This window comes from Podarcis filfolensis (genome assembly GCF_964270895.1).
Source record: "Podarcis filfolensis genome assembly, chromosome: 2".
Lineage (NCBI taxonomy): Eukaryota > Metazoa > Chordata > Lepidosauria > Squamata > Lacertidae > Podarcis > Podarcis filfolensis.
Window position 1 is genome coordinate 63,662,743 of NC_139605.1, and position 22,671 is coordinate 63,685,413.

The 22,671-nt window shown below is 41.9% G+C and overlaps 1 protein-coding gene across 6 annotated transcripts in view; it reads right to left on the reverse strand.

The window, feature by feature from the left end:
• CNOT6 (CCR4-NOT transcription complex subunit 6) overlaps positions 1-22,671 on the reverse strand; it is a 44,665-nt gene that overhangs the window by 19,102 nt on the left and 2,892 nt on the right. For 4 of the 6 annotated variants that reach the window (XM_083592360.1, XM_083592357.1, XM_083592356.1 and 1 more), the window contains exon 2: positions 5,948-6,061. In XM_083592360.1, coding sequence (XP_083448486.1) covers positions 5,948-6,059 — 112 coding nt within the window. In that variant the 5' untranslated portion in view covers positions 6,060-6,061. Of the gene's footprint in view, positions 1-5,947; positions 6,062-16,497; positions 16,627-22,671 lie in introns of all 6 variants that reach the window. The other 2 variants (XM_083592359.1, XM_083592358.1) reach the window with 1 other exon arrangement.

The following is a 22,671-nucleotide window of genomic DNA, read 5'->3' on the forward strand; positions in this document are numbered from 1 at the left end:
CTTTTTGTTCTGAATAAATTGCACCTATACCGTTTTCAAAACCTTGGCCTACCCCCATTCCCTGTAAGTTTTTCTTCATGAAGCTCCAAGAGATGTTGTCAAAGGCTTTCTCCGCGTCCACAAATATCAAAACTGCTTTAGTGTTAATGCTCACTTGTAATTTTTCTAAAATATTAATTATATTCCTTGTATTGTCTGACAAGTGTCTCCCCGGGAGGAAGCCTGCTTGATCTTTGTGGATTTCTTCTACCAATACCTTTTTTAATCTTTTAGCCATAATTTCAGCAAAAATTTTATAATCCACATTAAGCAAAGATATGGGACTGCAGTTCTTAAGTTGTGTCTTCTCCGATTCTGTTTTCGGTATAAGTGTAATATAAGCTTCTTTCCACGACTCTGGTGCCTTTTCCCCCTCCAGTATTTCATTACAGACTTCCTTCAATGGCTGTACTAGCCAATCTTACAAGGATCTATAATATCTTGAAGTCAAACCATCCGGCCCTGGAGATTTGCCCAGTTTCATATTCTGAATGGCTCCTTCCACCTCTTGATCTGTTATTTTATAGTTTAGCATTAACTTGTTCTCTTGAGAGATTTTTTGTAGTCCATTTGTTTCCAAAAATTGGTCAATATCAATTTCTTTCTGGGTTTCCTGTGTATATAGCTGTTTGAAATATTTCTGAAAGCACTTCCTAATTTCCACAGGATTCTGTATATTCTTTCCCTCCACTTCCAAATTTCTAATGGTGTTGAGTTTTTGTCTTTTTTTCATTTGCCAAGCCAGCAGTTTCCCACATTTGTTAGCCGATTCAAATGTCTTTTGTCTCATCTGTTTAATCTTCCATTCTATTTCCTGATTCATCAATTTCATATATTGTACTTGATGTAACTTTATCTCTTTCAGGATCTCCTGTGATTTTGGTTTTGCTCTCAGTCTGTTTTCTCCTTCCTTTATTTTCTCCAAATTTTTTTCCTTTTTTTCATTTTGAGCTCTCTTCTTAATTGCACTCTGTTATATCAAAAACCCCCTCATAACTGCTTTGCTTGCGTCCCAAATTACTCTTTTTTCTGTAGTGGTATTCTCCTTCCTTTATTTTCTCCAAATTTTTTTCCTTTTTTTCATTTTGAGCTCTCTTCTTAATTGCACTGTTATATCAAAAACCCCCTCATAACTGCTTTGCTTGCGTCCCAAATTACTCTTTTTTCTGTAGTGGTATTCATATTTATCTCAAAGTAGTCTCTCAAGTTTTTTTGGGCCTTTTTAGTCACTTCCTCGTTCCTAAACAAAGAGTCATTCATCCTCCATCTAAAGGAACCAGCTGGTGTTAATATCATTTCCATTTTCATGGCATTATGGTCGGAGCAGGTTTTAGGGCAGATTTCCACTTTTTTAATCTTCGGGGCCAACCCCCTAGTTACCCAAATTTGGTCGATTCTTGTCCATGTCATTTTGGCTTCAGAGAAGAAAGTTCCTTCTCTTCCCAGGGGGTTCTTAGTTCTCCAAATATCAACAAGGTCCATATTGTCAGCCATATCAAAGAACGTCTTTGGTAGTCTGCCGTCTTTTGTAACCACCTGTCTCTGGGCTTTATCCATATTTGTAGACACCACTCCGTTCATATCTCCCATCAGGATCATATTATAGTCCAGGTAATCCATCAAAGTTTCATGTAACTTCTTTAAAAATTCTGATTTCCCCTCATTCGGTACATAAATACCTACTATCAAAAACTTTTCTCCTTGTGATTGAATTTCAATTGCAACAAATCTTCCTTGATCATCTTTAAATAAAAATTTCGGTGACAGGCTCTCCTTTGCATAAAGTACTACTCCTCTTTTCTTAACTTTATCTGATGAAATAAATTCATGTCCTAGTCTTTTGTTACTCAAAATCTTCCGATGCAGCCTTGTCACATGTGTTTCTTGTAGGCAAATCAAGTCCAAATGTTCTTTTTTTAATATATGAAAAACTCTCCGCCTCCTTTCCGGGGAGTTCAGTCCATTTACATTCCAGCTTAATGTTTGCAGTGTCATGATGTAATTACTCTGCTTCTCCTCCACTAGCACCCAGTAGATTGTCTATATCAGTCGGTGGCGTTGGTTTCCCTTTTTTTGGTGAACTCTTGTCTAGAGCTTCTGGCTCTTTTCCAAGTCCTTTCTGCAGGTCTTCTTCGCGCTTTCCCAAGAATTTGTCTTTTTCCTCCACTGATCTTATTTTTGTCTTTCTTCCTTTGTAGCTAAAAGATAGGCCTTGGGGGAATTCCCACCTGAAAATAATTTTGTTCTTTCTCAGAAGGGCAACCAGGTCTCCAAAATTGGATCTAAGATCCAAAAGATGTTTTGGTATATCTTTAAAAATTTCCACTCTTGATTGCAGAATTATCAAAGGATTCTGGAAATGCAGACCCAAAATTTTATCTCTTTCTTCTTTAGATCGGAGGGTAATCAGACAATCCCTTATTTTAATCTTCTTTCCTCCTTTTCCTAGTCTGAAAGCCCTCACAATTTTAAATTCTTCTTGTTTCAATTCCGACTTCCAAAACTCTGCAAATTCTTGTGTCAAAAAATCTATCAGGGTGCCCTTCTCCAATTCAGGTACTGCTCTGATCCTTAAATTCGTCTGTTTTTCCTTCAATTCAATCATAGACAAAGTCAATTTATGGTCTTCAATTTGTTTCTGTAGGTCTGTTTCCAATTGCGTTACCTTAAATTCCACAGCGGCAGCTTTTTCCTGGGCCAAGGTGGATTCCTGCAACAATTTCTGAATAGATTCTGTATTGCAGTTGACCTTCTGCCCCAAACTGCTTAGCGTTTCTGTGTTTAAATCAATTTTTTTAGTTGCAGTATCAACCTTTATTTGTCTCCTCGACCCTCTTATTAGTCTCTTCAACCCTCGAACTGAGTTGCTGCAGAGTTTCATTAATCTTAGTTAATGCATTCGCTAAAACATCTTCTGAAGACATTGCTCTAGACTTAGGTTGTGTTGGTACTGTCACAGATGAAGTAGTAAGGCCAGCTGTTGATTGCCCTCGCTGCCCCAAGGTCTTCCCGGACCTCGTTGTTCTGTCTAGGGATGACAAGTCTACTTTCTCTTTACCATTTGCCATAACACTTAAACAATAGAAGAGCCAAGGTCAGTCTCAGATACACAATTCCTGTTAACCAGTGGTAAATTCCCCTTGTAGCAATTTCTAAAGGTCCCTCTAGGTGGAAACAGTTGCAATAGTCCAGAAAGAAAGTAGCTTTTCTTCTTTATTTATTTTTTTAAAGCTCCACCTGGGAGAAATAAGCAATTCCAATTTTGTTACCTTCCAGTTGCTTTCTCTAAAAGCTAGTCACAATGTATCTCTCTTGCTGTCAAAAAACCTTCTCTTGACAGCTAGCGCGCAGTAAAAAGCAACAGTCTTTTTTTCACTGGCAGTCCGCTCCCAAGTTTGAGCAGTAGATTTTAAGTTATTTCCCTTTCTCTTGCAGGTTTGTACAGTCCAAAAACACAGCCCCCTTCCTTCCCTGCTTCCCAGGAAGGGGATTCAGAGGTTTATCGAGTTAGAAAACAGTCCTTTTCAAGCTTAGTTCCAAAGCTTTAGCTTAAAAGTCTCTTTGCTTTGATCTATCTACAAAGCGGAAGGCGGACTTCCTGTTTAGACCTCCCCACTTCGGCATCCAATTGAGTCTTTTTTCCCTTCTTTTTCAATTAAATCCACTTTCCCCTACTCACGGGTAGTTGCTTTTGTGTTCAAATTGTCCCAGGAAAAAGTCAGCGCTCTCCAGCAACGGCTACGCGGCTTCACTCCGTGAAAGAAGCAATTGACTCACAGCACCGCGCCGCTCACCCCGCTCCGCTCCGAAGCCCGTAAATGCGTTTCCTTGCGAGTTGGGGGGGCGCAGAAGGTGCCCGCCAAGTCCACGTTCACAGGCTTTACCCGCCTGTGATTCCTATAGGGTCCCCGCTTCGCCGTAGCGGTGCAGACCCGGTTTCCACGGAGCCGATCCCCTCCGAGTTCAGAGGAAATCCGCCATTAGCTGATGGCGCCGACCCGGAAGTCTGAGTTCAATAAATATCACTGAACTCATTAATTCCAGAATAAAATACCTGCATGCATGGACAACTTACTGCCTTTGAGTTTACAGATCTTTACACCAGTACCTACAGAATACTTGACTAATAGGCTAATTGCCAAAGCATAGTACATCAGCATGTATTATTTATTATGTTTCTAATCAGAAACTAAAGATCGGGGTAAATGGCTGATTCTTAACATCAAAATGGTTGCAAAGCAGTTTTTAAACTGATTTCTGAGGGGAAAACAACAGGAGCTGGTGAACATCTGGCTCAGGATGATTCACCTTTTAGGAACTCTCAGGTGGCTAAACGAGGGAATATGGAGAGCTTAGAAATTATCAGGACAAAAATAACAGTGATTTTAAGAGACAAAAAGGAATTGTAGGAGAAACTGCATACAAAAAGGAGATTTGGAAATGTATCTTTATATAGCCTTTTATATTCTAATGTTGGAGGCTTTTAAGCAAAGGCAGGGGGAGAAAAACCTGGGTGCATAGTACTAAAACAGAATGTAGCTGTTGCAACATTAAGGGAACCTGGTAGGAAGATGAGAATCATTGGGATATAGGTATCCTTTTATATACAGAAAGAACAGTGAAGGCCATGTTGGGGTAGTGTTAATTAGAATGTCAAAAAGCAGAATAGATCATAAGTCACATTATGTAAACATGAATTTGATTGCAGTACTGATGCAATGTCCCTCCCCTGACCAAAAGTGATGGAGAATGAAATCAGATAAAGGAGAAAGTGTGGCTACAATTACCCTCACATGGACTCCATTCAAAATTGCAACACATAACATGTCTAGATGTAATAGATGGCTGTCCTTGAACATGGAATTGACTAGGAGGGAAGAGACCTTGGACTTGAATGGAAAGAGGTATCCACAATTGGCTGGGAGAAGGGAGTTTTGTTGAATCAATTGGAAAAAATGAACATGGTGCTATCAAATTCAACATATATATTAATGGTAAGTTGCCTGTAAAGAGGAAATTTTCATATATATATATACAGAGAGAGAGAGGATCAGTTTTAAAGAACTGAAATGCCTCCAGGACAAAATGTGATGGTTTTTTAAATCTACAAGTAAAATAAAAAAAGAGAGAATAAGAGATTTACCAGTTGAAACCTTGGTCTGGATGGCATATACCTGAAAGCTCTTAAAGAACTTAGGTATGCAAAATTCTGACCTTATGAGAGGCTGGAATTGGGAAGACAAAAAACATACCACTATTTGAAAAAGGGAATCAGGAAATAACAGACTATTCAGCCTAGAATTGGGTAAACTGATATGACGCATTACCATCTCCACAACCATTAAAATAAAAGTTGCTCGAGAGAATGTGGTTTCTGCAAAGTGAAGTTCTCAGTCATCAAGCTTTCAGATTGTTTTTTTGCTTGTCAGCAAGCATGTAGACAGGAAGATTCAGAAGACATTGTGGGCAGGATCCAGATTGGAAGTAAACTCAAAACAGAAGAGAGAAAGAATTCTTCATCTATTTAACTTACAGCATTCACTTCCACAAGTATTTCAGCAATTTACAATGCAATCCTCTGGATGTCTATTCAAAAGTAAGTGTCATCAAGTTCAATAAGACTTACTTCTAGGTAAGTGTGTATTGGACTGCAGTTTGGGATGTTTTTAAAAACCAGATTTTTTGCACAGATTCAGTCTTTTACAAAGCAAAAGAGGCTTTCAAACTGTGTTTGACAAAGGGTGACAAATTTAATTAAGATACTGAAATTTAAAAAATTAACATGCTTTAGATTTTAAACCACATTGTTGTGCTAGAACATTTAATAAAACTACATACTTTTTTTAAAAAACACAAAACCAGACTATTTACCATACTATTCTCATGTATCCAATATCTCTCCACTTACCACTTATTTCCAACTCCGCCCAGTGTGACTTTTTTCCATTGGCTGCTTCCTCTGAGGACATAATTGTGTACATCCTCCGTGGGTCAGGTGGATCGTACTTCTCTTTGGGCATTCCTGTCAGAAATAACAGAATAACATGTGGTTCCAGGATACATTGCCAAAACAAAATTATTACAAGAAGCACCTCCCTTCTTATAGACTAAAATACTAGAATAATGCCAATCATTGCTGAAGGCAATAATTACTATTACAGTGGTATCTCGGTTTAAGAACAGCCCTGTTTACAAACTATTTGGTTTACAAACTCCGCAAAACCGGTAGTGTCCAAGTTGTGAACTTTACCTTGGTCTAAGAACGGAAGACGAATGGTGGAAGGGCACCGGCGGTGAGAGGCCTCATTAGGGAAAGTGTACCTCAGTTTAATAATGAACTTCCGGAACGGATTAAGTTCGTAAACCGAGGTACCACTGTACAAGAAAAAGCGGCAACCTCACTCCTATGCTAATGTCATAACATCCATACATTTGATGGCTTGTAAAAACTCAAGTCACTTAAGTGTGCTTAAAAAAAAAACGAAGTTGGCTTGATGTGAGTAACTCCAAAACCCCCTGAACTTTGCATGGCTGGACTGTAGCCTACTGTTCCAAGACTAGAGTTGCAACTGTTGCGCCACCCAATTTTGTCACACCCATTTTGCCCCTGTCCCCAAGCACTACTAGCATAAGGCTAAGCATGAAGGAACGAGGCACTCAGGCTGAAAAGGTTCCCCACCCCTGCATGAGCCCAAGGTTCACTGCTACTTATTCCCAATCCTCCAAACCATGGTTTGAGCATTCCCTGAATGTGAACAGTACGTTGCTACGTTCCGCACAATGTCTAATCTGTCAGTGACATTTAATACATGCTAATTAGAAGTACTTTCCTGAATCATTAAAAAGAAAAAGAAAAACAGAGTTTGGATTATTCTGATCCACCTATTCTGATCCATTATACTGCCACTGCTTGGTATTTTATCAGCTAATCCCATAGGCACTAAGTTTTCTGATAAACAGGATTCCCCAATGCTTGATTATTTCTGTTGTTATGCAAGTGGAAGATGGGAGAGAATTTGAGGTGTAAACTCCTTTGTGCAGAGAAATAGCACTTGTGGTCAATCTCAACAAAGCGCTCCCAGCTTGACTTAAGAAGGGAAAATGTCTGCCATATCCTTTCCTCAGGTCACACACACAAACATTCCTGGCCTTGAGTACAGGAGAACAAGTCTCAATGGCCCCTATGAAGCATGAACAATTGTAATACAAAGTAGAGGGAACTGAGATCTATTAGAGGAAAGTTTTATAACAAATATAAAAATATTTTTAAAAGTACTGTGTAAACCTCAATAGTCATTGCCTCCAATAGCAAATCTGCATGATTATCTTCAGTTTGGAAGAAAAATTAAGACTCCATCCTCCTCACACACACTATATACCATTAAAGCATTCAGGTTTAGAGCTGACAGCCAGTCTGGATCCTGAGCCCTTATGCACTCCATAGCTTAAGGCAGTGGTGGCGAACCTATGGCACGCGTGCCAGAGTGGGCACACAGAGCTCTCACTGCTGGCATGCGTGCCACCAGCCCATCCACACTGTTTTGTTGTTTTTTCCATTTGTGCTCCCGCTCCTCCCCATGCTACTGCGTGCATCCATCCCCATGCTACTGCGTGCACCCACTGCTTAAACCCAGAACTTTTTTTTTTTTTTTTTTTTTGCTGGTGTTCGGCGATTGGGCTGTTTTTCAATTGGTTGCGGCAGTGGCTGTTTCTGATTGGGCATAACAGTGTTCGTTATTTGACCCTTGTGATTTTTTTCTGCAGTTTTTTCGGTGCTGGGTGGTAGTTCCCAGCTCCCCCCTCCAAGCCAGGCCTCGCCCATTCCCTTCTGCCCCCCGCAGCTCCAATCCTCTGCAGGCCCCTCGCCTCCCGTGGGCCTGACCTACCTGCGCTAGGAGGGCACCTGCGCCTGCCGTGTCTCTGCACACCTGGCCCAACCCAGCCTCACCCCTTTGCCACGGTGACGTTGCTGGAGGGAGGGAGGAAGATGGGGAAGACCACGCCAGGATCACGGGCGGAGACCAGGCAGGCGGGCTTGGCTGTTGGGCTGGCTGGCTGGGGTGGGGGCTACCCCTCTCCTCCTGGCCGCCGCTGCTCACCTGGTCTCAGGGCTGCTCCGTCCTCCCCATCTCAGTAACCCAAGAGCGAGCCAGCCAGCTTGCCGGGGAGTGCACGAGGGGGGAAGAGGGAGGGAGATGATAAGTAAGTGGGTTTCGGTTTTGCAGTTTGGGCACTCAGTCTCTAAAAGGTTCGCCACCACTGGCTTAAGGGGTGTTAATAAAAATGGTTTCCTAAGCAGTGTTACAAGGTTTGTTTCATAACAGAAGCACTCCTCTCAAGCACTGAGGGTACACCACAATATTTTAAAAACTCAACAGCCTCTAAAATAACAATTTAGCTGGCTACCATTTATTTCTGATATTGCATATATAGATTTCTATTCATTCCATTAACTCACTCTGCACCACAGTGTTAAGAGTTCTATGTGTAAAAACTGCCCAGCTCCATTTCCTTGCTTGGGGAACTTTCCATTGGCATTCACATTCTTTTCTCCCTCTACCCAGCAATACGGTCAGCAAGTGTAAGTGGAAACTGCTTACTTTCCTGCCAAATTTGCCACTGCCTCATGCAAAGTAAAGGAGGGGGCTCACCTAACATAGCAACAAATGAAAGCATGGATGGCCTTGACAAAACTTAACAGGTAGCACTATTTCCTTTCAGTTTAAAACCGTCTACAGAACTGGAAAATTTGTCAGGTTGCTAAATGTTTTCTCTAGCCATTTCAGCACTTGAGATGAAAGGACCAAGTCACTATCTTCTCTCCTGTTGAGCCCACCAAGAAGTCACTCCTGCTTGCCTCTCTCTTTCTGGAGAAGCAACACAAGAGAAAGGCATTGAGCATGTACATTCTAGAGAGGTTTCCGAGAACACTTGAACAACTTTTTAAAATATTTTCAAAAACAGGTCTACTGCTTCCAAAATCTGTTGCCTGAGGCTGGCTCACTATACTTTATGGTTAGGACAACAGCTGGGTAATTTTCATCAGAAAGGGCACACATGGTATTTACCATTCCACATGAAGAAGAAAAAACAACAGGTTACTAATCTGAGATTAGGGTCAAGTGGATCCAAATTAAGTTTTTGTTTTTTAAAAAAGCTTTACAATTACCAAGCGTGGTGTTACAAGTATGAAATAATCTATACTTACAACTATTGTTTGTAAGTATAGAGGTACAACTATCCAGGGATTGATTATTTAATTGGTTTATTTTATTTATATCCCACCCTTCCTTCCAAAGGATCACCAGGGTTGTCATTAGGATCAAGAATGAATCTGAATGTTAATTCCTATGGGATCTTACAGATTCCTAATATCTTACTGCTATGTTTGTTCATTCAACTAAAAAACATACAAAGATATGAATAAAGTAACTAAACGGCAAGAAAGTACCTACAGTGTTTTATGTTGATGCAGCAATGTGCTAATTAGTGTTTTCATAATGACTGGAGTTATTTGAACATGACTAGGATCTAACTGACCCCAGAGTTTATTTAATGAAACTGTCAAATGTGTAGGAGGGTTATTAACAATTTTCTTACATCATTCACGATACTTACATAGCATATATTAATCTTCACAAGGCATTAGCACCTTTGTTTCATACATTCTGAAAACCAGTCTGATAAGTTTCCATATGCTGATGTAACCTTTATTTAATTACCCTAAAATATCTATTAAAACATTAAGATGAACACTGACTGCTCCTTGCTAATTAATTTTTACTTATATATTTTTACTTTACCCCATAACCAAAGTTTTGCTTTCCCCACTAACATTTTATTAATGGATTAGATTTTTAGAAATGTTTCTGCTACAAACAGGTACTGAAGACATTTCACTACTGCAATAAGGTTCTGAGCAACAGTTCATATTTGTGCATTTCAGAGACAGCTTTTTCCTCATTTTTTTCTGTTTAATGTAAAATGGTTCCTTTATAGAATAGGGATATTTGTTGTGCACTGTCAGAATAAGAATATACAACTATCTCATTAATATTCACTTTGGAGTCAGAAAGCAGCAGAAAATGGATAGCTAACAATGCAAATGTGAAATATCTTCAAGTTCATGTGTTTTTCTGTTGTTGTTCTTAAAGTACTTTTACACTAGAAAAGTATTTTCACATACCACACTTTTAAATGGAAACATAAAAAAACTGATCACATCACAGAAATAGAAGTGAACTACTGAAATGTTTGGCGAGGAAAACAGCTCTGACAGAGTGACCTCCGATTAGCTTTTCCCTTAATTTACCTTAACACAGGTACAGTGGTACCTCGGTTTACGAACTTAATCCGTTCCGGAAGTCTGTTCTTAAACCGAGGCACACTTTCCTTAATGAGGCCTCCTGCCGCCAATGCCCTTCCACCATTCGGCTTCTGTTCTTAGACTGAGCTAAAGTTCACAAACTGGGACACTACTTCCGGTTTTGCGGAGTTCGTAAAAACAGTTCGTAAACAGGGCTGCTCTTAAACCGAGGGACCACTGTATTACCAACCTCAGATTTCAGCTCATAATTTAAACCATTTTAATTCAGAATGCATCAAACATCTTGCTACATCTTTCCTAGAGCATCGTATTTTTAGATGGGCAAGCAATCACAAAAACCTTTAACAATATACTATTACTATTCGATGGATAATATTACCTAAAAAGGCAATTTCCTAGTGACACAAGCCCCCAAAGACTTGCTTCTATAAAAGTAATTACCTTTTGAAAACTCCATCCTTAACTAGACTTCATACAAACTTGTCACTCACGAAAATACGTTCACCTTCGGTTACGTATCCTTCGGGATATGTGGACGGCAAAACCGGAAGTATTTTTCCGGGTTTCGTCGCGCACGCATGCGCAGAAGCGGTAAACTGCACCATGCGCATGCACAGAAGCGGCACCTCCGGATACGCACACCTCGGGATCTGACCAGAGCTCCGGAACAGATCCCGTGCACAACTGGAGGTACCACTGTATCAAAATTAAGGTACACCGCCTAGAAACCTGAGTGTTAGTACCACACAGTCCAAAACTGTAGTACCGTATTTTTCGCACCATAGGACGCACCTTGTTTTAGAGGGGGGAGAACAAGGGAAAAAATTATTCCGCTCTCTGCCCAGCGCCCCTTCAGCGAAGTGGCAGGAGGCGCTGCGCAGAGAGTGGGAGAATTTTCCCCCTCTTGTTTTCCCGCTCTAAAACAAGGTGCCGTTTAAGGTGCGTTCAGGCGGCTACCTTGGAAGCCTGGAGAGCGAGAGGGGTCGGTGCGCACCGACCCCTCTCGCTCTCCAGGCTTCAGGTTCCTTTCGACCTGCTCTTTGGGGCTGGCGGGGGGAAGCCCACCACCAGCCCCAAAGAGCAGGTCAGGGAGCAGCGGAAAGGCGCAGCGGAGAGGCTGCTGCCATAGTCACGCGTCACCTTTCCAGCCGGGAGAGGGTCGCGGGGGGCTGCTTTAGCCCCACGCGCGCTCTCCCGGGTGGAGAGGTGACGCGCGCCTATGGAGGCTTCTAGCCATAGGCGCGCGTCACCTCTGCAGCCGGGAGAGGGTCGCGGGGGGCTGCTTTAGCCCCGCGCGCGCTCTCCCGGGTGGAGAGGTGACGCGCGCCTATGGAGGCTTCTAGCCATAGGCGCGCGTCACCTCTGCAGCCGGGAGAGGGTCGCGGGGGGCTGCTTTAGCCCCGCGCGCGCTCTCCCAGGTGGAGAGGTGACGCGCGCCTATGGAGGTTCCTGCCATAGGCGCGCGTCACCTCTCCAGCCGGGAGAGGGTCGCGGGGGGCTGCTTTAGCCCCGCGCGCGCTCTCCCGGATGGAGAGCTGACGCGCGCCTATGGAAGCTCCTGCCATAGGCGCGCGTCACCTCTGCAGCCGGGAGAGGGTCGCGGGGGGCTGCTTTAGCCCCGCGCGCGCTCTCCCGGGTGGAGAGGTGACGCGCGCCTATGGAGGCTCCTGCCATAGGCGCGCGTCACCTATCCAGCCGGGGGAGGTTCGCGGGGGGCTGCTTTAGCCCCGCGCGCGCTCCCGGGTGGAGAGGTGACGCGCGCCTATGGAGGCTCCTGCCATAGGCGCGCGTCACCTCTGCAGCCAGGAGAGGGTCGCGGGGGGCTGCTTTAGCCCCGCGCGCGCTCTCCCGGGTGGAGAGCTGACGCGCGCCTATGGAGGCTCCTGCCATAGGCGCGCGTCACCTCTGCAGCCGGGAGAGGGTCGCGGGGGGCTGCTTTAGCCCCGCGCGCGCTCTCCCGGGTGGAGAGGTGACGCGCGCCTATGGGGGCTCCTGCCATAGGCGCGCGTCACCTCTGCAGCCGGGAGAGGGTCGCGGGGGGCTGCTTTAGCCCCGCGCGCGCTCTCCTGGGTGGAGAGGTGACGCGCGCCTATGGAGGTTCCTGCCATGGGCGCGCGTCACCTCTCCAGCCGGGAGAGGGTCGCGGGGGGCTGCTTTAGCCCCGCGCGCGCTCTCCCGGATGGAGAGCTGACGCGCGCCTATGGAGGCTCCTGCCATAGGCGCGCGTTACCTCTGCAGCCGGGAGAGGGTCGCGGGGGGCTGCTTTAGCCCCGCGCGCGCTCTCCCGGGTGGAGAGCTGACGCGCGCCTATGGAGGCTCCTGCCATAGGCGCGCGTCACCTATCCAGCCGGGGGAGGGTCGCGGGGGGCTGCTTTAGCCCCGCGCGCGCTCTCCCGGGTGGAGAGGTGACGCGCGCCTATGGAGGCTCCTGCCATAGGCGCGCGTCACCTATCCAGCCGGGAGAGGGTCGCGGGGGGCTGCTTTAGCCCCGCGCGCGCTCTCCTGGGTGGAGAGGTGACGCGCGCCTATGGAGGTTCCTGCCATGGGCGCGCGTCACCTCTCCAGCCGGGAGAGGGTCGCGGGGGGCTTCCTTAGCCCCCCGCGCTCTCTCCCGGGTGGAGAGCTGACGCGCGGGTATGGAGGCTCCTGCCACAGCCACGGGTCACCTCTCCAGCCGGGAGAGGGTCGCAGGGCTATGGCGTCTTCGCTCCATAGGACGCACACACATTTCCCCTTCATTTTTGAAGGGGAAAAAGTGCGTCCTATAGAGCGAAAAATACGGTATTTTAGCATTCAACAGGTAAGATTCGGGACATGGAATTCACCTCATAATGAAGGCCAGCCCAGGGCAAGAGAAGGCAAGATACAGGAGATGGAATGTGGACCTGTTAAAACACTATTGCCCTTTCACACATTTCAATTGGGCCTAGACTGAAAAACTTCCCTCTCGTCATAGTAGCTAGGAACGTGTATGCAATTTGCATTCCAAAGTAAAGCCATTGCCAATCCGATGTCCTCCAGAAGCTTTGGACTACACTGGAAAGTTTCAGAGATACCAGTAGCTCTAGCCACACAACCATTGGGGCTCGATGATGGACATAGCATTTGCATGTGTGCGCACACACTGAGAGATAGATATACCCATTTCTGCAGGCATCTTACACTGTGCTGGATTTGGACAATTTTCCTACAAAGAAGCAGGCTTTTGTGCAATTTGTGCAGACGCCATTCCGGTTAAATCAATCAGTAATCCATGCATGGATACACGTTATCTGGGTGAGGGTCACATAGTTTAAGATTAATTTTATAAATGCAGTGCCAAAATACCACACAATACTGGCATTATTAGAAAGCTCCCTAAAACAGAAGCAAGCAAAAATTTAACAAAACTGATGCAAGCGGTTAAAAAAAAAAAGATGAAAAGGAAATATAGACCATTCTGATTGATTTAACTGGAATGGAGTCTGACAGGCTGTAATCCATTGCTTCACTGAGTTGTAAGCATGTGCACTTGTGCCTAAGACTGCAACCAATTTGGTACATAGCAAAATCTTAACACACAACCATTTTTTAAAGACTTTACTGTTCAATTTACCATACATGTTTACTGCTAGAATACACTACTAAGAATTAAAGATTAAGCAATGTGATAGTCAGTGCAATATGAGTAAGAAAATTTCTTTGTGCCTTTTTTCAAGTTTAGGCATCTCTTTTGGTAGTTCCCACAGTTCTCTTACTCTGTCCCATTCCAATAGGGGTTGGAACAGCATCACCCAGTTCAGATGCAGGTTTCGCCTAATACAAGCAAAATTAAATTAGTAGGTAAAGTGACATAACTGTTGTATGCCCCTCCCTTGGGAGCTGAATAATGCTGAAAATCTACCTATGAATGTACAATGAAGCTCTATTTTCCATTTCTTCAGCCCCAGGAGCTAGGGAAAACCAAAGAGAAAGGAGTCCATTTCAGACTTCACTTTTGGCTTTTAAAGTCCCCACTAGCTACTAAAACAGAAGTAGTGACAGCCATTTCACACAGCCTATAAACCAAAGTTCTGTGACAGGAAAGTGGGTTGAACTAGATACTTGCTATCCTGTGGGAGCAGGCAAGGCAACAGAGAAAAATTTCCCTTGTTCTTTGTACACCAAACATTATAAGCCTGTATGCATACTGCAAGGACTACTGTATTTCAACCAATTCTCCTTAAGACAACAGGGACATTTATAAATAAGGTTATATGCATATAAACAAGTTGTGTGTATAAAAACCACAATACCTGTCATTTTTGTAGACTGGAACTTTACAAGCACTATAGAGGACTGGTCTATTAATTGGGCAGGTAGCCAGAATTTATCTATTAATTAGATAGGTAGCCAAGAAAGCTCATTTCCTGGTTAAAAGCAATCCCTTTTCTCCATTTATTTCATTTCTTAACCTATTGGGTTTACAAAATGTAAGGAACGTTCAGAGAAAGTTGGCGACCAGTAAACTTTACATCGCCTCTGGCCCCCATTTCTTGCAGACCAAGTGTGCAGTAAGCTTCACTTTATCATGACTATATGTCATGGATGGCCAATTCCTGTCATAGCTGAATACTCAAAGCAGGCCTCTAGTAAACAACTTCTGCAATCTGCTGATCTTTAAAACTTTGGGTTATTAATGAAGAGAATTTTTAATCCTCAGAGATCTCTCAAACAGAATAAAATTGTCTGTTTATTTACCTGCCTTATTTACCTGTCTGCATTTTCACAGCAATAGTTTTAATTTCTGCATTACAAAAAACAATTGCTATTTGTCTGTTCTAGACCCGACAGGTTGTTTTATAAGTTTTTGCTGCTATCATACCCCGCCCCTCATAGCTTTCTTCCTCAAAGGAAAAAAAATCAGAAGATGCAAGTTCTGACTGTAAATAAATTTTACTACTAAAAAAAAGAAAGTCTGGTCTTTCAAGGAGTCCTGTGGCACCATAAGGACTAAACTTTTTTGTAACATGACTGCAGCCCTATGCACGGTTTCCTGGAAGTAAGCTTCATTGAACTTACTGGTGCTTACTTCTGACTGCATACGTTTTAAACTTCCTAAACAAAGTGAACTTTAAGAAAAGGTCTTTAGTCATCTGAATGCACTCATTAGTGTTTAGTTATAAATGCAAACAGTACTTCAAATAAGTGCTACCGTTTAAATTACTATGATGAAGTAGAAATCCCAATTTTTAAAAAAATATTTGAAAGCCTTGTTACCACCTCATTCATTTGCCAGAGCAAAAAGAAACTGTCTTGTCACTTGGCACTCCAGAGGATGGTGTCATCACTCCTTCTCTAACCCCATCTCCCCCCCCCTTCTGCTGCCCTGTTCCCCCCTCCAATAAATCACTGTTTGTGTGAACCAAGAGTCCAGAATTCAACCCTGCCAGACCATGTTTCTGAAGAAAAATCCTTTCAACTCTAGGAATAAATATGCTTGTAAAGAACTCACAGTATTTTTTTAAAAGATCTTTTGGATAAAAATATTGAATCAGCAGAAGTCACATTTTAGATTACAGCGTTCAAAATTCCACTTTGTAGCCACAGACTACTATCTAATCTAACCAAAACAAGCATATGCAATAAAGCCAGCCTTGCAAATGCAAGTTCATTCAAAACAGCTCAGCAAACCTCCAACTATCATCAGTTTTGAAAAATAGGTGTCAACTGATTGGGACAGACATGCCTAATGCTTAATATCCATTAGGTTTTCATGGATTCCCAGGTGCTCCTACAAAGTACCCCTCTTATCTGTTTCTTTCTATGAACTGTAAGTGTGAAAAGCTCCCTGCAAAAACAAAATCTCACATGACACCAATACTGGAAAACCTATCAATTCAACACTTAGTCCAGAACGAATGCTATTAAGTATGTTTTGCATAATTACCATATTTTAACTTATACTGGAACTGAGTAAGAAAGAAGAGCATCTGGATATATGCATATTCATCATTCTTGTTAATTTGCAAAAACCTAGCATCTCAATGGCTATTGTACACTTATTAAGTATAGTGTGGTGCATTACATCAAACAAGCAAGAGTTTCCCCCTTTAAGTCTAATTCCCTATCAGTTGACTATTTTAAGGCTGCTAAATTTACACAATATTTACCGGTAAGAATGTGCCAGGAAAATAAGGAAATTTCACGCTGCTCTGGATTTTGTACTCCCTGCCATCAGATTTGCAGTACTCCCAGTCAAATCCACATTGGAAGCCACATATGGCTGACCACTAGGAGAGCTGCAAAACAGATTAAGAAAAAGAAGAGGAAATCCAGTTAGGCTAACGTTCCTATTTTTGGTAAAAGGAATTGTAGCAAATAAGCTAAAAACTGGAAGACTTAAAAGCTTATTTGCATTGTTTTAACTTATCAAGACAGAAAATCTGTAACACCTGCTATTGACACCCCCTAAAGCACTTGACAGTACTTCAATATTTTGGTGAAGCAAGTTAGGCTTGGTCATGTTGTTTTTTAAAGAGATGCAAGAAAGACACTCAACTACCTGAAAGTCAAGGTCACTGCCTCCCACATTTTCAAACTGTGAAAGATGAAGCTCTATGCAGAGCTAGTTCCAAAAGAAGCAAAACACACTATGGCTGGTGCAAAGTTCTTCATTTTTTTGGTCTCATTTTCAGTTATTTAATCAGATACTAAGTAGAGTTAAATGTAATGAACCCTACAATCCAACTACTTAACACACACTGACATTGCATCTCCACGGAGAAGGATGCATTAGTGATAAAAGGCATAGGCCTTAGCAGTGGATACAGCACAAATGAAGTGGTTCATAGAAATGTGGAAAAGGCAACAGGATTAATGAGCGGGATGCAGGCAAGTGGGAAAGGAAAGGGAGAAGTCCAAGATGGTCCATGAGTGGAAAAGACAGATCTGAAACAATGGCAAAATAAGTAAGAAAGAGCCGGTGGCTTCAGTAAGAAATGTAAAGTTCCTTTTCTGTCATTTTCAGGTTGACAACTTGCTAGGACAATGAAAAGGAAGGGAACAGGGATTTTATGGGTGGAAGACTAATTTACAGTAACAAGCATAAGTTTGAAGCTAAAGCTAAGACAAAACACAATACAATAAGAAAGGTAATGGGACAAAGTTTGGATTTTTATGGATCAGTCATGACCTATCACTGCTATCACATCTGCAGCATATTGCAGGGTTCAACTGAATTCCCTTACCTTCTTATTCATCCAAACATAAAACATTCTGTTCAGATCTTTCAGACTGCTTTCCTTTGAAATCATTAATTGAAATCCATCCTTCTTAAAAATGAAGAAACTGAACAATATTCCAAAAGAAGAATCATCACTGCTTTACAGCTGAATACTGCCCTAGTCATACTGAAACGAACACTGCAAAAACTGTGTTTCCTTCCTTTTACGCTGTATTATCATCATCCTGGGATTGCCCATCTCAAAGGCTTTTTCCTCCTTAACTGTTTTTAGTTGATGACCTTCTGTGTAATAATACTGGGAAATAAGCATGTTACTAGCTACTCATGCTGGCACTGCATATTCCCTCCCTGGTCTGAAAATTGTAATGCATAAGCAGAAATGAACTCTCTTCCAAGCAGGACATTATGGGAAATTGTAACTGTAAGGGTGCATGGTTATCTGAGGGAAATTGTCAGAGTAAGACATTGCTGTTCGCTTTTTTAATATGAGTATTCACTCAAAATGCATAGGGAATCTTCAATCTACATTCCCTATGAACTCAAAACAATCTTAACTTTGAAAGAAAAAACTGTAGCAAGCTATAAGCAGTATCCAATGAATACTACTCAGCAGTGAAAACATTTCGAACATGAGCCTCATGGGTAAACTACTATGTTACTCATCCAAATTACAAGTAAGCAAAGAGACATTAATCCCCACCCCATACTGTGAAAGGTATCATTGCACAGAGTAAGATACGGATTTTAATTCAACGGTACACACTTTTATCACAAGCATGCACAATATGGGTCGTGTTCAGCCTGTCTATCACAGTAGAGCACTACAACATACTGTTCATTCTTCCAACCATAATTTATCTAAAAGTAGTTTAAGCCCCAAACAATGTGTGGGGGGGATATTACTTCTAGTATTTAGTATACACAGTAGATCTAGACAGGAAGGAATATGCATGAACATTTGTATGTACTCTATACAAAAAATCAAGAACTTAGCATCATTTAGCTTAATAGTCTAAACATCTAGATGTTTTTCATTGTAATTACGCTACCAGAAGCCCTTGGACCTAATTTTACTTCCTCTTTAGCTTTGGTTTCTTACATATTTGGAAGTGTCAATTTACAACACACTTTTATTACTGTATCCTGTAACAGCCTCTTCACATGAGGAATGTAACTTTAATTTTCAAAGTCCATGTTGGCATAACATACATGCCATAATAAAGACATTGCAATTTTTCTGCAGATATTATGACAATACAATATAGATTACCTAAATGATGTGCTACTTACCTGGGGAATATAGAAACTGTGGAAGTTGGGTAAACAGCTGACAACCCAACACACTTGCCTATTAACCCCTTTCTCACTGCTCAGGTCACTATTTACCTACAAATGGCAGCCACCACCGTGCTGTGCTACTTTCCTACCTTGTGGAAATGCAGCCAAGTACAATGGCTGCTTCTGCATGCTCTTGTCCCCTCAGAGCACATGTAAGCTCAGACTTACAGCTTCTATAGTGATGGAACCCTACAAGGACCACTATGCATATTTTAGGTCAAAGATTAGGGGGTGGAGGATTTCAACAACTTTAAGAGCTGACCACTATAACTGGAAAACCACTTTGCACAGAAGGAAATCCCCCCTCACTAATACCAACAGACTGTTAATCTTCACAGTCTGCTACAGAAGATTGCAGTAAAATAGCAGAGGGTTCCCATCCTGCACACTACCTTCCAGCCCTTTGTGATTGTATAGCCTGGACAAATCCAAGATGCATACAAAGCCTTTCAGTTATTAGCTGAATGTGTGGTCATGATTTATTCTGGTCTGAATGAGTTAAAGGCTCTCTACTTTTCTGAGGTTCTGAGACATTCACATAACTTAGGATCTTTTATCTTCTGCCTTGTCGACTGTTGGTTTGATGCCATGAATTATACAGAACTTTGCACTTAGCCATTTACTAAGGGGCAAATAATTCCTATGCTGCATAAGAATAGGAAGGCTCAATTTTCACCCTGTTACAGATAACACCTGCATGACCTTACACTATATTGATCCTGCATCCCTTACTACCCTAACAGAGAAAACACTCAACGAAAGAATCACAGAACTCCATCTTCTATTTCAGTTTTTTAGCTCAAATACTTGAATGCAACTGTATTGATTAGTATAGAGATCATATCATTCTGACATGGTTCTTGTTTTAACCCTCACATTTTAGGGGAAGCTTACAGGAATCTGATTTTCAATGCACAACACAATGTGCCCAAAAATTATGAAACAGGACATGTTTTTACAAAACATGCTACTTCTAAAACAGAGGTTATGTTTAGACAGGTCAGTGTCTATCAGTTAATTCTTAGAGACACCATCAGTTCTCAGATACACCACCAGTGGTCCTTTTTTGGGAATAAAACATGAGATGTGATGTATCAAGGCTATACTTCACAAATTCATTTTTAAGCTACAGACTTTGGGGGGAAATTAATGCTGCTTAGCAATCAGTTTAAACTATATGTGCACTGACAACAGGTTTGTCTAACACACAGGCTACTCAGCTTTAAGGGTAACGACATGTAAAAACTACATAAGAAAGGAGTTTGTTAAGTGAAATTTTATGGACTAAGATGTGAAAAATATTAAAAAGACCTTACTGCTAATGAGCATTTGAAGTATTTCTCTTAGCACCACACCTCAGTGTGAAGTAGGTAACAGGGTTCCATGAAGTATTTTAGGTACAGATTAGAATGTTGCCACAAGTGAAAAATGACATGTTTAAATGTTAACACACATGTGCACATCTCAAATGCTTCAGGGTTAACTAGTTTCATAGCCTTGTAAGATAAATTGCTAGTTACCAAATACGGTAAACCTAGTATAGCCTTGTTTTTAACTCATTGCCCAGTTGTCATATGTGATAAGGAATTTATCACAGGGGAGAGAATGAACTGCCCAAAAGAGAGAACCTGTTTGCTCCCTCCTTCCCCCATTCCATGCAGCAGCTCTTTGCATTTCTATAGTGGGTGGGGAGGAGAGTAAGCCCCCTCCTTCCTTGTCTAGGACATGAAGCGCTTCATCCTTCCTCTGGCAGACCACTGCATTTCAATATTTGGTGTGTAGGTGGTGAAGCTTCCTCCCCTGCATCCAGCACAGAAACCAAGAAAGCTGGTGGTGGAAGGAAGAAGTAATGCTTCCTGCTGCACTTCTGCAAGACACATTAACAATCAAATCTCCCACACCTTTATTGTAGAAACACAGCACACTGGCAGCAAAGGGACAAAGCAATCCCCAGCATGCCTCAGTTCTATACTGGATGCATGGGAAGTGAAGCACAATGCTGCATGTCCTACATGTTATCACAGCGGGCTAGCAGCAGATGGATTCTGAGCATCCAAAGGGTGGGCTTTTGTGTTTTATGTACATGCTGGTGGCAAAGTGACAGGGCAATCTGTGACAATGCCACAAGCCTACTAAGCATCTATGCATGGGAGATGTGGCCCCTTCCTGCATGTTTGGCATAGTAACCATGCAGGATAGCTGTAGAGGCATGGATCACTTCATCCCAGTACTTAGTCCACTTCACCTCTTCCTGCACACTCATCATAGAAACCAAGCATGAACGCAGAGGAGGTAGTGCGCTCACTTCCAGCTTGCAATATGTTTCACTAGCCTGCTTTTAACTCATAAGAAGGACTGGCAAAGAAGGGAATGAGTGCTCCATTCATGTTCCACTGTCCCTTGTACAAGTTTTTTAAAAGTGCAGGCTTGTAATTTTTGGTAGCTAATCCATATACGCTTTTGCCACCTTAGCCAAATACCAATGTTCAAATGCCATACATGGAAGAATCTCCACTCCCCAGCCCCACTCACGCCTAACATTTACACAGTTGATGCAACTCTTGCCTACAAGCAGAGTTCAATGGAGATATGCATTATATGTACAATTTGAATGTCTGCATAGGGTTATACAGAAATTAAGATGCAAGTTATTTAACTAATCTGCATCTAAATTCCATACCAAAACAGCCAGATTTAATGTACCATATCCAAAGAACAGGATTTTGGTGGACCATTTTTCTATCAAAAGAATGCAACTTCTTTCTTAAAATAAAGCTGTTATACACTGGGTGGGTTTTTAAAACTAATTTGAGAAATGCATGGGCTAGCATTACAACATACTTACTAAAAATACACCTTATTAATCCACACAAGCCAATATGTACATCTAAAGATATACATTACCAAAAATAATTACCTGCCCATGCAGTACTGTGGTTTCATTTATTTTTATATTTAAGTTCTTCCTTAATTACTGAAACACAAATAGCCTGAACTTGTCAAGACTACACTTAGGATTTCATTACAAAATGACACAGGACAATCTCCCTTATAAAGAAAAATGAACTGATCCAAGTGCTTCAAGTGAAAAGTGAATAAAGCATTAATCCATATGTGAATGGTTCCATTTCAGCAATACTGTGAATAAAGCCCCAGAGAAGACTTCATTCCTAGCAGCAGACTCCAGAGTCCAGCTGAACCAGCAGGAAGAACACAGGGTGGATAATTCTGTAAAATTACCCCAGTGGAAATGTTGACAAATCCCCAATTACGAGACCTGCTCTAGGATGAAAAGAAATGCAAGAGACAATACAATTACCAGTCAACACTTGCCAACCTTCACATTCATACCAAATAATTACCATAAATATTCCTTAATCCTTTTGAATTTTAAGTCTCTGTTACCAATATGGTAAAATCCAGATAAGAAAATAACCCTGAGACATACCAGACACTGTAGAAATCCCCAACTGCTTATACAGCACAATTCAAAAATCTCTGCAGGAAACCTCAACAACATAATCATATAAATGTTAGATCTTTACTATTATAGAATATGAGAATAATGGAATTTCCATTATCTATCTTAAGTTATAGTGAAAATTTATGAGGTTTCCCAAAAATCCTTGTCTTTTACTACAGATATTTAAAAGGCTTAACGCAAAACAAAAACTCACCTTAAATAAATTTTAAAACCTCCCAGATCATTCAACTAGTAAAAGATGAAGGTTAGCCAAAACAGGTGCTGTTACATTTTTTAATT